The 15716-nt window shown below is 44.1% G+C and overlaps 1 protein-coding gene across 1 annotated transcript; it reads left to right on the top strand.

The window, feature by feature from the left end:
• The first annotated feature begins 995 nt into the window (after positions 1 to 995).
• Positions 996 to 6428, top strand: gpr37l1b (G protein-coupled receptor 37 like 1b). The gene is made up of 4 exons (XM_069660546.1): positions 996 to 2267; positions 3898 to 4206; positions 4644 to 5015; positions 5531 to 6428. Exons 1-4 carry the CDS (start codon positions 1563 to 1565, stop codon positions 5702 to 5704), a joined length of 1560 nt encoding a protein of 519 aa, XP_069516647.1. The 5' UTR covers positions 996 to 1562; the 3' UTR covers positions 5705 to 6428.
• Positions 6429 to 15716: the final 9288 nt, after the last annotated feature.

Consider the following 15716-nt stretch of genomic DNA (forward strand, 5'->3'; position numbering starts at 1 on the left):
GTTTGCTAAAATAAAGGATAAATATTTCAGTCATGGATGAACAGTTAAAACAGTTAGCTAAAGTAAACAGTTGAAATGGTCAGACAGAAGTAATGGATAAAAACTGTGCTTGTCAGCTTAACTAGTAGATAAACTGTTTAAACTGTAAGCTTAATGTAAAAGTTAAACGGTTGACAAGGTTAGCTAAAGTAAACAGTTGAAATAGTTAGCCAAAGTTATAAATAAACCATTGATATAGTAAGATAAAAGTAAACAGTTCATTTAAATTTACTTTTTTTTAAAAAACTTTTAATGTATAAAAGAATATTTTAATATCTACTGTTAAACATCAGTAGTGTGCATTTGGAACATGATGGTGGGGAAATAATGAAGTGGTAGGTGGATCTATCTGACAGGGCTGTGGGAGTTCTCAGGCCAAAAAGGGTTGGGAACCACTGATGTACTGTAGTAGAGTGGAGTGAAGAATTAGGATCCGAAAACAAAGGAAAGTGAGGAGCAGCCAAAATCTGTCCTCACACTGCAGAAATGTTCTCACTGTGCAGTTTGTTCTCACAAAAACCCACAAACACATTCAGGAAAGTGGTTTCATCAGTATTCGAGTCGGATCGAGTTTTTCTCAGCTGGCTCTGGTTCCCAGTAAAACCACCACCAGGGGGCAGCAGAGCCGAGCGTGTTTAAATGTGTGTGCTTTTTGAGTGTGTGTGCGTGTGTGTGAGAGAAAGTGAGAGCCAAAAAGAGCAAAAGAAAGTATGCATGCATGATTGTGCAGACAAATGTGTGTATTTGTGTGTGTGCCAACCTTGTTTGTAGGCCTGTCAGAGTGTTTGTGTGTATATGTCTGTGTGTATTTGTGTATCTCTCTGAGTGTGAGCGTGTGTGTGTGTGTGTGTGTGTCCTGACAAAGGCTCCATCCAGCCATACTGCAGAGGGCTGCTTGTTCCCAGAGACCCTCAGAGCTCCAGGACGCCCAGTCTCTCTGCTGCCTGCAGCCCAGACACAGCACCCCAAACACGGACACAGACCCTCACCTGCTCCCCCTCCTCCTGGAGCTCCAACACCTGTTTGGATTACTAATGGAAGGGAGAAACAGAGTCGAGTTTTAAAGTTGGAAACTTGGGAGGGCTGGGAGTTTAAAGAGACGAGCCTGTGAAGAGAAAGAGAGAGGGTGAAGACGGAGGACTTCTTAACTGGACTACACACTGATTAAATATCCAGAGGACGTCATTACAAACATCTTACTTCCTCATTTAGAAGATTTGATGGGCGTCTCGTAAACAGCTGCCAACTTTGGCGTAATTAAACCAAGTTTTCGAGCCTTTAGTGAGCAAACTTTTGTCTACTCGTCACTTTCAGGAATTCTGGACTAGACCAGGATCTTACTGAAACATTTGTGAGACTTTGCCAACATCAAGTTGATATTTTTCCTCCTGAACATTTGGAGTTTTTAGAATAATTTGCTGGAATTTTATTGGAGTGTGGCGCTCAGTTCTGCACTTTTTTGTCACACCAACAACTGATCCTGAAAAATTCTGGTTCTGAATTCGGGATCTGAAAACTGCATCATGTCTCTGTTTGTTGGTCTGTGGGTGTGTCTGTGCCTGCCGCTGTTGTTTACAGATGCAAAGAGTGTCGGGCAACACGACAATCAGCGCAACGCCCTCGACAAACCTTCCTCCCACACTAAACTGGAACCCCTTTGGATTGCCAAGCAGCTCAGGACCCAGGATGACGCCCCTAACCAGAGCCTCCCCCTCCCTGAGATGCTGGATCTAGACGTGGATCAGCAGCGCCGCCGTCTGGTCCGAGGCGCCGACGAGGAAGAGCAACAGTCCACCTTCAGCCAGTCCTTTGAGAACGACTCTGTGACGGCCCCGCAGGCCACCGAGTTCGACAACGCAACCAAAGTAGCAGCGAGCGACAACAGCAATGATGATGTCAATCTGCGAGGAAACTCCTCCAGCTCTGACAAAGACGCACCAGGACTCTTCAACCCATTCTACCCGCTGGTGGAGAGCTCCTACGCGGCGTACGCGGTCCTGTTCCTGGCCGGCCTGGTGCTGGCGGTGGGCGTGGTGGGAAACATGGCGGTCATGTGTGTCGTCTGGAACAACTACTACATGAGGTCCGCCTGGAACTACCTGCTGGCCAGCATGGCATTCTGGGACTTCCTGGTCCTGGTGCTCTGCCTTCCTGTGGTGGTCCTCAACCAGCTCTCCCATAGGAGGATCCTGGGTGACATCACCTGCCGCATGGTGCCTTATATGGAGGTGGGTGGGGCTTATGTAGAAGTAAAAGGGATAACAGGAAGGGGGTAAGATTGCTTTTGTGATAAATAACTGCCAACATGTGCTGGGTTAAATGTTTGAATGAATGTTAATTATTGTGCAGGTGGCGCTAGAGAGCCCATACGGACTGCTGACATAAAGAGTTAATCTTCTGTTCAGAATAATCTAAAGGGCAAACTTCATATTCCATATCGGAAGTCTGAGAGGATAGTTCTTTAAGTTTGTCTCAGAACCAGAGTCGGTTTGCAAGTCGTCTGTGGAGTCAGACAGTCAGATTTGGAGGTGTCAATACATGCTTTCTTTTTCTTTTTGGATGTGTAATAAGCTCACAGTTCCCCTTGCATCCAGTCTTTGTGCTAAACTAGACTAGATACGTCCTGGATTTCTTACTGGTCAGGACACAAATCTAAGTGCTCCTGTGGATGAAGAATGGGACAGTTGTGGTAGAATTGAGTATTTTTCAGTGTGTGTGAGAATTTATTCATGTTAACACTGGAAAGGCCCAAAAATCAAGGTTGATGGCCTAATAAGGGTACCTTTAATTAATTAATTAGCACAAATTAAGATGAGTGTTGGGTCCTTTCAATAAACGTATGTGGACAGCTTGTGTGTCCACATACCAGCAATGCAATTTAAACAGCAAGAAAGTCTGCACCAGGAGGAGGTTGGGGTGGATGGATGCGTCAGCTACACTCTTGACTTTCACAAAGTAGATCAGGGTTTGTGTCTCATGTGAAACCAAAAACCAAAGTTGATTCATTCAAACATTGGTGAGGTAACCAATGTACTTATTGAAACCCAAATCTTGAGCTTTTCCAAATTTTAACCAAATCGATTTGGTGCCTAAACCTACAGAAGGTCAAACCCTTTCACGATATCAGCCATGTGTCTGATATCTACACTATGAAAAATAATTCTTGTGACTTCCTCTTTTAAAGCATGTCTAAAATGTGTAAAATACAACGCTGTTGTATGACAAGCTGGTGGCACAGAGCTGTAGTAAAGACATCGGTGCATCACCTGCACACATTTTGAAAGCCTAAAGTTGTTTTAGAGATTTGTGACACCAGTTGGCAAAATAATATATATATATGTGTATATATATATATATGGGCAACTTGTTCATGCCGACCAACCACCTCTAAAAATGCCCCACCCGGAGGTTGTGAGATCGTACGCGAGGTTGACGTAACTTGAAAAACACAAGAGGATTGAATGTGCTGGAGAACAAGCCACGACAGTCCAGGGAGACGTGTTTGAAACTTGGAGCCATCACAACCTGTATCACTTGATTATAGGCGGAATAGAGTAGCACACAAGTCAATAACATTTTATACGAATACATCTGTGTAAAGATCTTACAGGGAAAAAAAGGAGGCCAAAAAATCTTTGGAATCAAACATAACATGGGTGATACTGAAACCAAGGTGTAGCTAGCCCATACTCTACATTATCCTTATGTTACTGCTTGTTTGCAAAGAAGTGGTTCCACATTATTCGCCCTCTTAAACAAAAATTAAAGATGAACATTTTGTGCTGTATCAGATGTTTGACTTGAAACTGATAACACTGGGAAAGAAAAGTTGATGATGTTTTCTCCTCGTCTCTGCAGGCCGTGTCTCTGGGCATCACCTCCTTCACTCTGTGCGCTCTGGGCATCGATCGTTTCCACGCTGCCACCTCCTCATCCCAGCCGAAGGCCCGGCGGGTGGAGCGCTGCCGCTCGGTTCTGCTGAAGCTGCTTCTCGTGTGGCTCGCTGCTCTGCTGCTGTCCAGCCCTGAGATCTTCTTGTGGCAGCTGAGCCAGGCCGTGTCCCCGTCCACCGGCCGGCTGGTCGACTCCTGCACCATCACCCCCTCCTCCCCCCTGTCCCTCTACCTGCCTGACTCCCTCCACTCGCTGCTGCTCAGGTACCATCAGGTGAGACATAACTGATCTTGAGTCCTTCTAAATGTGAATATATTTTAGTGCTATTTAGTTCCAGTGTAACGTTCTGATCGTCACGATCTGTGTAACAATCTGTTAACGACTGATTAACAGTCAAGTAACTTTAATTTGAAAGTGTGCAGGAAGTCTGCACGGTTTGAACCATGCCAGCAGGAGTAAAAATCGAAGAGTCTCTTCATAAATGATGATCACAAACAAACACAGAATCATCTGTGTGAAGGTACAGGCTGAGCTCTCCTCGAGCTTCTTTTTAGGTTACAGGTTTACTGGCTTATCCAAAAGGTTACTGCCAAAGACAAGTCCACGAGATGTGGTTTTAGAGCTTTTTAAAAAACAAAAAGATATAAGTCTTTAATTCTTTTTAATCCACTGAATCAGTGTTATTTCAAAGAGCTGAATCTTTCTTTCAGGGGCGTATGTGGTGGTGTTTCGGCTGCTACTTCTGCCTCCCCGTCCTCTTCACCATCCTCTGCCAAATGGCCACTCGCAACGTCAACAGTGACTCCAGCTCTGCCCAAAAGCAGCGCAACCATGACGACCGCTCCTCCAATCAGAAGCGTCAGCAGCACCAGGCGGTGGAGCGGCAGCTGAACTGCACGCTGTTGGCGTTAGCTGTGGTTTACGGCGTCTGCGCTCTGCCCGAACACGTCTGCAACATCACACTGGCCTACACGCACATCACCGTCTCAGAGGACACGGCCGCCATGCTGGCACTTCTGCATCACTTCCTGTTGTTCTTCAAGTCATCTGTGACGCCTGTTCTGCTGCTGTGTCTGTGTAAGGTAGGTCAGAGAGTTAGGTCCACTGGATCAGACATCAGAAACAAAGGAAAGATCTTTGAGTCATTTTTACATGATCCATCCTAGACGATTTAACCATCAGAGTTTTTGTTTACCGTTCCTTGGAGCTCTGTTTTTTTCTCTTCTCCTCTCTGATTGGTTGCTGTGATCCAGTTAAGGAAGCACTGACGTAATCATTCAGATTAGATCCTAAATATCAAACATGTTATCGATACAGCTCCAATGATTCCTTGAGCTATTCAGGAGGCGTAAGACCAGATCATCTGGGCCAAACTTGGGTACCGACCAAGAGCCAAACAAATATTCCTTCTCTGATTAAGGGGAGGAGTACATCAGGTATATATTGGCCCAAAACTCCTTTAGTTTGAGACAGGCCAACATTTCGATTGTGTCCGTTCCCCAGCAACAGTTAGGAGCAGTTGTGAACAGCGTGGAGTATTGTTGTCTTTAAAGCCTTTATAAACTGAAGCACTGACTTTCTTGCGTTTGTGTTTCAGGCTCTCGGTCAGGCCTTCATGGACTGCTGCTGCTGCTGCTGTCAGGAGTGTCAGCCAACCACAGCTCAAGGCTCGCCAAGCTCAGCCCAGGTCAAACTGAAGGCAGCCAATGAGACGTCCATCTTCTTTGACAAGGCTAAAGAAACGTCAGCCATCTTGTCCATCTCCAGCTAGAGCCATAGATTCCTTGATAAATCAATTCCATCTATCGTCTCTCTTTTTTTATCCTTTAACAGTTTCTCCTCCATCCTAACTTTTTGCTCGATCATCAGTTTCATTCAATGTTTGCTTTGAACCCATTTTTTCCTTCTTCTACTTTTCTCTCCATCTGTTTCTCTCTCTTCCAGAACCCTTCTGAATCTATGATCATCTGTTCTGTCCTCTTCTCCTCTTCCAGAATTCCATTTGTATGATATTCCTCTATGGACACAGCGTTCTTCCCTCTGGCTTCCTGTCTGTGCAGGAAGTGATGTTTAATCTGTAGTGAGATAAGATAAAAGTTGCTGTACTTGCACAACTGGCTGTTGGAGCCTGTTTCAGGACTCTCTGAAAGGACTCTTCCCTCCAACTTCCTACTGTATCGATGTATGATGTATAACTACGGTGGAGAAACAACATGGAAGGTGTTTTTTAAGTTGGTCTGAAGCTGAAGTCTACATGTGTTTATGGGAAATTAGCAGAAACCTAAATTAGAAATTAAGACAATATCTTAAATCCTTTAAAGTAGCTTTTGATGAAAGCTGATTTAAAGCTCTAATGTTAACTTATTTTGGTTGAACATTCAAATGGCTGTCATGTCAATGTATGGACAAGCTGCATAACCTTTGTTCTATTTTTACTCATTGTGGGGTTCAAATGACTAACTCTCCAGTAGATGTGTTCATCCTGCAGCAGTGAAACAGGCTGTAACGGCTGCAACATAATCCTTGATGGGTCAAAGGTCGTCCACTAAAAGTTCTTGTTGTTTCCACTGACAGGCTCAGATTGTTCTTCTAAGTGTGTGACAACATGACAGAAAGGATCCCTACAGAGATAGACCTTTTTGTTACAGAGGAAGATGATTGTTTTAACCACACACAGACGTTACATCGCTCTCTGCACACACACCAGACTCCATTCAGAAAAACACTGATTTAACTGCTTGATTGTTTTCACGTGTAATTGTCTGTTACTTCAATATTTTGTTGGAAACAAACTGAGAAAGTTAAACACCAAAGTCGCACAATAACACAAGCTAACCAATTGAGGCAGCAACTCCAATGTAAGGTAAAATCAGTGTTTTTCTGAATGGAGTCTGGTGTGTGTGCAGAGAGCGATGTAACGTCTGTGTGTGGTTAAAACAATCATCTTCCTCTGTAACAAAAAGGTCTATCTCTGTAGGGATCCTTTCTGTCATGTTGTCACACACTTAGAAGAACAATCTGAGCCTGTCAGTGGAAACAACAAGAACTTTTAGTGGACGACCTTTGACCCATCAAGGATGATGTTGCAGCCATTACAGCCTGTTTCACTGCTGCAGGATGAACACATCTACTGGAGACACTTCAAATATGTAAAAGCAAAAAACAAACAAAAAAAGGGCCCAGACTTGAAAATAGGGCTGGGCAATATGACAATATGTATCGTTAAACCGATATGAAAATGTCTATCGTACGTGTTTTTCTATTTCGTCTCTATCGTGATGTCACAAAACCAGCAGCTGAACAGCTTTATGGCAATTTTTATGTCAACGTTTGTTGAATTACATGAAACATGATATATCGTGATATATATCCTTATTGAGGTATGAAATATCCTATATCGTGATGTAGGATTTTGGCCATATCGCCCAGCCCTACTTGAAAATAACATAATTAACCCAGACTTCCTACGTTAGCCGCTAGCTCACCACGGATTGGACTGACAGCTGTGTAATTTGTACTAAAAGTAATTTCTGTTTCTGTGAAGAAAGCGCAGCTTCATCATTGTTTCTTAAGGGAATAAAGTGGGAGATTGGAGAAGGAAGGACAGCTAAAGAGTATTTGAACAGGACTCATGTGGTCTCATTGTACAGGAAGTTAAACTGGATAGGAAGATTTAGGGGAAATAATGTGTTTAGAACACTGAGACTGTCAAACTCAAACAACTAGAACAGACGAAGAAACAAAAGACGAATGTAGTTATTTTAATGTTAGATGTACAACTAATTATTGTATGAAGGGAAGCAAAAATAGTCATATTTTTTGTATTGTCATAAGAATGTCCAAGCCTTTGTAATATTCAGTGTCACAGTGTTAAAGTCATGGTGTTATATGTCAGAGCCGACTGTGCCTCAGCATCTCGTAAAGCCCGGCCCGCCAGGCTGTCAGGACAAATAAAGGAACAACAGCCAGTAGAGACTTGTCGGACTAACATCGCCTGTGACCGCTTCGTCATCTTCAGCTTCCCATTTTAACCCTAAAGTTAGCGGTGTTTAGCTCATTTAGGAACGCACCCTTAAACGTCCAACTCCAAATCCAACGTGGGAAAGCAAGAGAAGGGACAGCCCATTGTTCTGACAGCCGATTATCCCGAATTCCCAATAATCCCAAAAAATCCCATTGGAACAAAAGCCTATTTGTGCAAGAGAGCCTTATTCCAAGATCTAAAGCCCAATTTTCTGAAACTCCAGTGGGACATTTTTCAGACTGGTTGGACATCAAGTTGTGATGGATCTGGTTCGAGTATGGGGCTGGTGAATGCATTATGTCAATGATGATCCTCACAAGTAGGAAGTACAGGTACGTATGTGGGTGAACTGGAACCAGCCCCCAATGTTTCAGCAAAGAGGGTTCTGTTGGCGCCGTAATTTATATAACTTCGTTCATTTTCATGCGATTGGGGTTTTCGGGATAATGGGCTTTAGTTTTCGGGATAACGAGCTGACAGACAAATGGGCTTTCAGGTTTGTAAAAGGTGGGCAGGTTTAAGTTCATGCTTTGTCAGGTGTCAAAACGAGGCCTGCTAACAACTTTTAAAATGCTTGTTTTGTTAATGGAGTTTGGAACGACCATTTCTGATGCGATCTACAGTTTTTGGCAACACCGCATCACGCACATTTTTAGAGTTGAAAAGATGTTCCGTTGCTCGGCTCGCATCACTTCTCACCTCACCATCTCTAAAATAGATTTTTCAGGTAAAATTGCTTCATTTTCTCGTCTGAACCACCTCCAATCAGGCGGCGTAGGCACAGTGACTGAACAGAGCTATGCTAATTCTAGTTTAGGATTCCGCTATATATGTTAACTACAATCAGATAAATTCAAACAACATGTTTGTGTGTATTTGGATTCTTTGAAACGGTGACAGTGAACCAGACAAAGCTAGAAAATGGTTCGGTAATGTAGCTAACGCTGCAGACATTTTAGCAACATGTAGCCCGGAGGCTAACTTATTAACTGGGGAATGTTTTTGTGTTCTTATGCAAGCGACACTTTGAGTCCAACTCATGAGCCTCTTTGAAGTACGTCAAACTGGAGTTCAGATATTGATACATGTGGACAGAGTACTTTCATCCAGCTGCTCTACAGGTGATACAAGCACAATCACCAGGTAATGTTGTTTGTTCAGTTGATGACTTTTTTCACAATAATTCTACAAACAAAATTAGACATACTAACAGCTCATTTCCACCTGGTGTCATGTTTGTGTTAATTGTACATGTGAACAAAGTAAGTGCCTGGATGTTCTTTCATAACTTGTTAATAAAGGGAGGACCACACAAAACGGATCCACTTCAGTGACTGACTTATTTTAATCTCTTCACATGGTTTTTATGTTTGAACAATAATCATCCAGTCAGATTCAGAGGTGGTCATTTGTAAAGAAATGTGTAATTACAACTGGCTAAATAAAAACTGTGATGAATAATTCTTTGAAGATGATAAAGCATGTGGACAAAAAGAGAAACGACTCCCCAGGTGCATGTTGGCAAGAAAGGTAACCTTTAACCTCTGCTCTCAGCTACTGTTTAATATTTGTTTTAAGGTTCCCTGCGGCGTCTGGTTTAATGTACCTTTTAGCTTTTACATACACGGTTTGATCCGTTTTAAGCTACCCTTAAACCTTTGTTTGCTTCCTTCCTAATGTGTGTTAAGTTCTGTTTACGGTTCCCTTCAGCTTCTGTTTGAAGGGACACTTTTCTTAAATGTCATACAATAGAAACTTTGACCTTGTTAAAAGAAACTTGAATTTCATGGACTCGTATATTGGCTTCTGCAGGCAAAAAAACACGAAACTAATGTTTAATGATGTAAAAAACACGGCAGGAATAATCGGTTCCATGTTCAGAGAAGATTTTGTAGAAGCTCATTAAAGCCGTCTTTGTCTTTCTGGTAGTTTTAAATGGTGTAAAGGAATCCTTCCTCCCTGTTCAGAGCAGCGAGGAGGATTTTCCCTCAGCAGAGCTGCTGCGCTGCATATCAATGACCTCACCACTGTCGCGTCGCCATGGGATACCAAATCGAATTCACACACACACACACACACTCAGAGTTCTGTTGATTTAGAAACTCCAATCAATGGCCGTCCCTTCCTACTCCGTCTCTGCCTGGTTACCCCAGGAAGCATGAGGGGGATTTACACATTTAAAAGCCCAGTTAGGAAATAATGATTTCTTTCCTGCAGACAGACAGACAGGCAGACAGACAGGCAGGCAGGCAGACAGACAGGCAGACAGGCAGACAGACAGGCAGGCAGGCAGGCAGGCAGGCAGACAGACAGACAGACAGGCAGGCAGGCAGGCAGGCAGGCAGGCAGACAGACAGGCAGACAGGCAGGCAGGCAGGCAGGCAGGCAGGCAGACAGACAGGCAGGCAGGCAGGCAGGCAGGCAGACAGGCAGGCAGGCAGGCAGGCAGACAGGCAGGCAGGCAGGCAGACAGACAGACAGACAGGCAGGCAGGCAGGCAGGCAGGCAGACAGGCAGACAGGCAGGCAGACAGGCAGACAGACAGACAGACAGACAGGCAGGCAGGCAGGCAGACAGGCAGGCAGAGGGTAGAAGATAATGAGAGAGCTATTTAAAGTAATCAGAGACTAAAGGGAAAAAATCTGATTGATATCTTACTAAATAATCTGAACTCTTTTCTGGAGGTTTCAACTCAATCCAACGATCAAGAATGGAACATCAGATGAGTCAGTTTAAAATCACACGACCAAATACATATGGATCTGTGGAAAGGGGTCAGAGGTCATCAACCATGAATAAATGGACGACCAAAGAAAGCAGCAGGTAATAGTCAGGAACATTCACCGCGAGGGAGTGGGCGGGGCGATGACGTTTATACCATGTGACCGGTGTGAAACCAGAAGAGCGACACAGCAGGATGATTAAAATCATCCGAGGTTGAAGAAACAGGATCATTTAGAGGACGACAGCAGAGACGTCTGCAGACTGGAGAGAGTTTCATGAGAGAGTCATGTCCGATGGAAATCTCCCGCTGTGAGGGACGTGTGTGAAAGGGCTTTCTTTCCTAAGCGGTCCTAAGCGCTGTGTTTAAAACTGGCTGTTCTGTTAGCAACAGAAAAGCGACATCCCGTCTGTGGGTCTCTTGAAATGGACAGGATGGGCGGTCAAGCCTTGAAAGAGAATTTCAGGGAGAACACAGAAATGTTTTAAGCCAGTAGTGAACGCTGAACTTCAAGGCGATGATCAGTGCAAGAAAGATGTGACTAAACATTTTGTTTGATTCAGGGGAACTTTGAACATGATCACAGGGGACACAGGCAAGATGGAGTTTGTTTATTGTTTAGAGGTTATCTTTTCTCAAATCAAAAGAGGCGTGAAGATCAACCTTTGTTAGTCACAGAGCCCCGGCTTTAATCAGAAGTCCAACCTGGCCTGGCTTTCTGTCAGGAGAACCAGGGCGATGCTAACCCCTCATCGTTAAGTCTGACCCTGCAAGATATTCAGAAATGTATTATGTCACATTTTTTCTTCACACTTTCATTGTTGTTTAATGTATCTTTGGTAATCCGACAGTTTGAACTCAGATTTCAGCCCTTAAACGTGTCGCTGATTCATGTGCAGAGAAGGAGGAAGCTCACAGAAGAGGAGGAGAAACAGAGAGAGAGATTGATGGAGAGTTGGAGGAACAGAGTGTTTCAGGAGGTTGGTGATGTTGTTCTCATTAGTAGTGATGAGAGCTCGCCCCTCTGATACAAACTACTGAACAGACCGCCTCTGTTCACTAATGAAGCCACACACACACACACACACACACACACACACACACACACACACACACACACACTCACACTCACACTCACACTCACAGGCGACTAGACCTCCATTGGTCATGCGAGAATGTCTTTTGGACAGACTGGATGGGAACCAACTTCAGGCTGCAGTTACGTAACAGGAAGGTCACAGGTTCGAGTCCCACATCAATCCATAAGGTGGGTGTATGTTTCACACAATCAAACTTCTATTTTATTTATCATTTACATTTAAAAGCATCCCGTAACCCATAATATCTTATAAATCATGTACAAACATTTATATTTACATATTCACCGATCAGCCATAATGTCATGCCCACCGACAGGCGAAGTGACTAACATTGATTATTTCAGTGGCCCCGTCAGTGGGTGGGATGTGTCAGGCAGCAAGTGAATCATTTGTCCTCCAAGTTGAGGCTTTGGAAGCAGGAAAGATTGTAAGTGTGAAGATGTGAGTGACTTTGACAAGGACCAAACTGTGACGGCTCGACGACCGGGTCAGAGCATCTCCAAACCTGCAGCTCTTGTGGGGTGTTCCCGGTCTGCAGCGGTCAGGACCGACCAAAAGGTCCAAGGAAGGAAAACCAGTGAACCGGCGACAGGGCCATGGCCAGCTAAGACTATTATTGATGTAAGTGGGGAGTGAAGGCTGGCCCGTGTGGTCCGATCCAACAGAAGAGCTACTGTGGTTCAAACTGCTGAAAGAGTTAATGCTGGTTCTGATAGGAAGGTGTCAGAACACACAGAGCATCACAGCTTGTTGTGTATGGGGCTGCGTAGCTGCAGACCGGTCAGGGTGCCCATGCTGACCCCTGTCCACCGCTGAAAGCGCCTACAGTGGACACGTGAGCAAAACAAACATCTTACTGAGATTTAATGACAATAAACAGGCTGAGAGGATGCTGAGACAACTACATCAGGAGGCAGGTTTGTGAAGAGGCTGCGGTCATGCTTTGTCAGGTCTGTCTGCAGGACTACAAGGACACTGCTTTAAAATGACTGTTTTTTGAATGGAGTTTGGTTTGAACATCCCTGATGTAACCTCAGGATGTCAGGAGGATCACTATGATAGTAGGCTTTTCAATTAATCTTCAGATGTAAACATAAGTCGTTATTTGTTCAGTCTATATATTTGTTAAAAAAGTTGATCTCCTGTGACGTCTTCAGTTTGCTCTTTTTCTCTAACCGTTCAGAACCCAAAGGTTTTTCATTGACTCTCATAAAAGCCAAATAGAAGCAGCACACAGTCAGATTTTAAAAACTGGAACAAACAAAATTTCACTTGGAAATGATTGAAACAATTTATTATCAAAATATTTGCAGAATTGAGCGATCTTTGGAGCTTCAGCAGACATTCACATGCCCTCTGAAATTGTGTCCATTTTCCTCTTTGCTTTGTGGTCTTAAACTATAAAAAATAAAGAATAGTTTTTTTTCCCAGAATGTTGAACTGCTCCTTTAAAGGTAAATTATAAATCCAATTAAGGAGACAGAGACATGGAGTCATTTCCTCACATTTGATTCTTAGTTATTCGGTGTGTGAAAGTTTCACACAAGTTGTGAACCTCTCACTCAGCGTGTGAATCCACTAACATGAAGCACCACTCGTCTTCAAGTGTGTGTGTGTGTGTGTGCGCGTGTGTGTGTGTGTAGACTAGCCCTCTCATCAGAAACACAGGTGAGTGAATGAAGAACGGCAAGTGTGTGAAAGTGAGCGAAAGTGCATATACGTGTGTGTGTGTGTGTGTGTGTGTGTGTGTGTGTGCGTGTGTGTTTCTCTGAGCTCAATGAACACAAACTAATCTGACCTGAATGTCTCACACAGACAGGCGCGCGCGCGCACACACACACACACACACACACACACACACACACACACACACACACACACACACACACACACACACACACACACACACACACACACACACACACACACACACAACTGGGAGCACAATGTTGGTTTTGTTCTGTGGGAAAACTGATGAGGGAAGGAGTGAGGAGAGGGGGAGGAGGGGGGGATACTGTTGCCATGAAAACGAGCACGGGGTCCCGATGGAGAGCTAGGTTGACTCTCACTGGGAAAGAACACACACACACACACACACACACACACACACACACACACACACACACACACACACACTGGTGGGACCACCTTGTACTGCAGACAGGAAACACTGAGGCCTTCTTCTTTGTTGATTGGTATAAAAGTAGATCCACACACACACACACATCTACACACACACACACTTCACACTTTGAGAGAAAGGTTTTACCCACTTGTTGACGAGAGAGAAAGAAGGAGGGAGGGTCAGAGGAGGGGATGGATAGAGAGGAGAGGAGGATGAAGTCGGCCCGAGGTTTTATCAGTGCGATCACGTCACGGCCAGATGACCAGATGACCAGCTTCTCTTTTTTTCTGCTCCTTTATTTCTGTTTTTGTCCGTCAGCTTTTGACTCTCTGAGAAACTCCGCTCCACTCGTTTCTCTCTCTCTCCTCTAAACTGTCGATTATCCACCAAACTGAAAAAAACAAACCTGAATGATAAGAGAGATGATGTAACACCTCCGTGCTTTAAACGTTCTCAACTATCCTGCCTTCACCGGGCTGTTTCCCACATTTCAGATACAACACGATGATCCAAATGATCATCTCATCTTTTTCCATCCAGGATCAGATAATCCAGCTTCCTGTTGTCCTGGTTTTTCAAAGTAAAATTTGATTGGATCAACATGATCCAGAAACAGACTTTACAAGATTACCAAATTACCAGAACTCTCAACGTGACTACACACTACCTACTTTGTCCACAGGGGGCGCCAACATCCACACAACAAGTTCCTCACAGCTGCTTTAAATTAAATATTTAATGTTTGATGTTGATGCTGTCTGGTGGATTATTTATGGGGAAAATCCTTTATTTTTTATACAACCCTAATGACTACTTTGTCTTCTACGCCACTGTAGAGATACAGTCATTCAAGTTTAAACTACGCTGTAACGATGACCAGTTTGAAGGTTTTATCACATTTAGTTCCTGAAATCCAGCCTGAATCCTCCCTCTGCTGGGATCAGGATCATCCTGATGTTTTGTTCAAAGTTTGAACACAGACTGGAGGTTTGATTCAGTTCAAACCAAACTGATTACCTGAAATAATCATGTTTCAGAATCATTTATGTTCTTTAGAAGGACGCATTCTCAAGATTTGATTCAATCTGAGCAATATCCATCAGATTACCTGGACTGTATGAAAAGATGACCGACATGGCAGCTCCCTGAACCCTCTCTGTCGCCCCCTGCTGACTGGCTGCAGTATAGCTCATAAAGCCCGCCTCCTCCATGTTAACAGATGGGACATGAGTCAAACTATAAAATCACAATACACGTCAAATACATTTTTCTCCAACATGGTTTCTGTCATTATAGTTAGTTCTTATCATGCTGATTTATGTCCAAGTGTTCATTTTTCTCACAAGTGAACTTTTAATTAGTTATTTGATGCTGTAAAAAGGGGGCGTGGCCTCATGATTGACACCTCTGTGGACAAATGGGGCTCCTGCAGCGTTCTGTTCCCGAGTAGCAGAGTAGAGGAGGAACGGCGAGAGGAGACGTAACTAACACTAACACTACAGTCATTGAACTTTCCATCAGCGTGAATATCTGCTTCAGACCGACACAAGAAGCTGTTCTGCTGCAGACTGAGCCCACCTGAGGGCTCCAACACGCCAAGGACACCTGAGGGCTCCAACACGCCAAGGACACCTGAGGGCTCCAACACGCCAAGGACACCTGAGGGTCCAACACGCCAAGGACACCTGAGGGCTCCAACACGGCAAGACCACAAGGTAAAGGTGTGTCGGGTAGAGGAAGGGGCGGGACGTCGATACTGCGGCTCCACCAGCCAGAAACTCTGGATACAGATGAGCACGACGGCAGAGACAT

This window comes from Semicossyphus pulcher, unplaced genomic scaffold (assembly GCF_022749685.1).
Source record: "Semicossyphus pulcher isolate SPU_LCO1_2020_fin unplaced genomic scaffold, fSemPul1.0.p SCAF_13, whole genome shotgun sequence".
Taxonomy (NCBI): domain Eukaryota; kingdom Metazoa; phylum Chordata; class Actinopteri; order Labriformes; family Labridae; genus Semicossyphus; species Semicossyphus pulcher.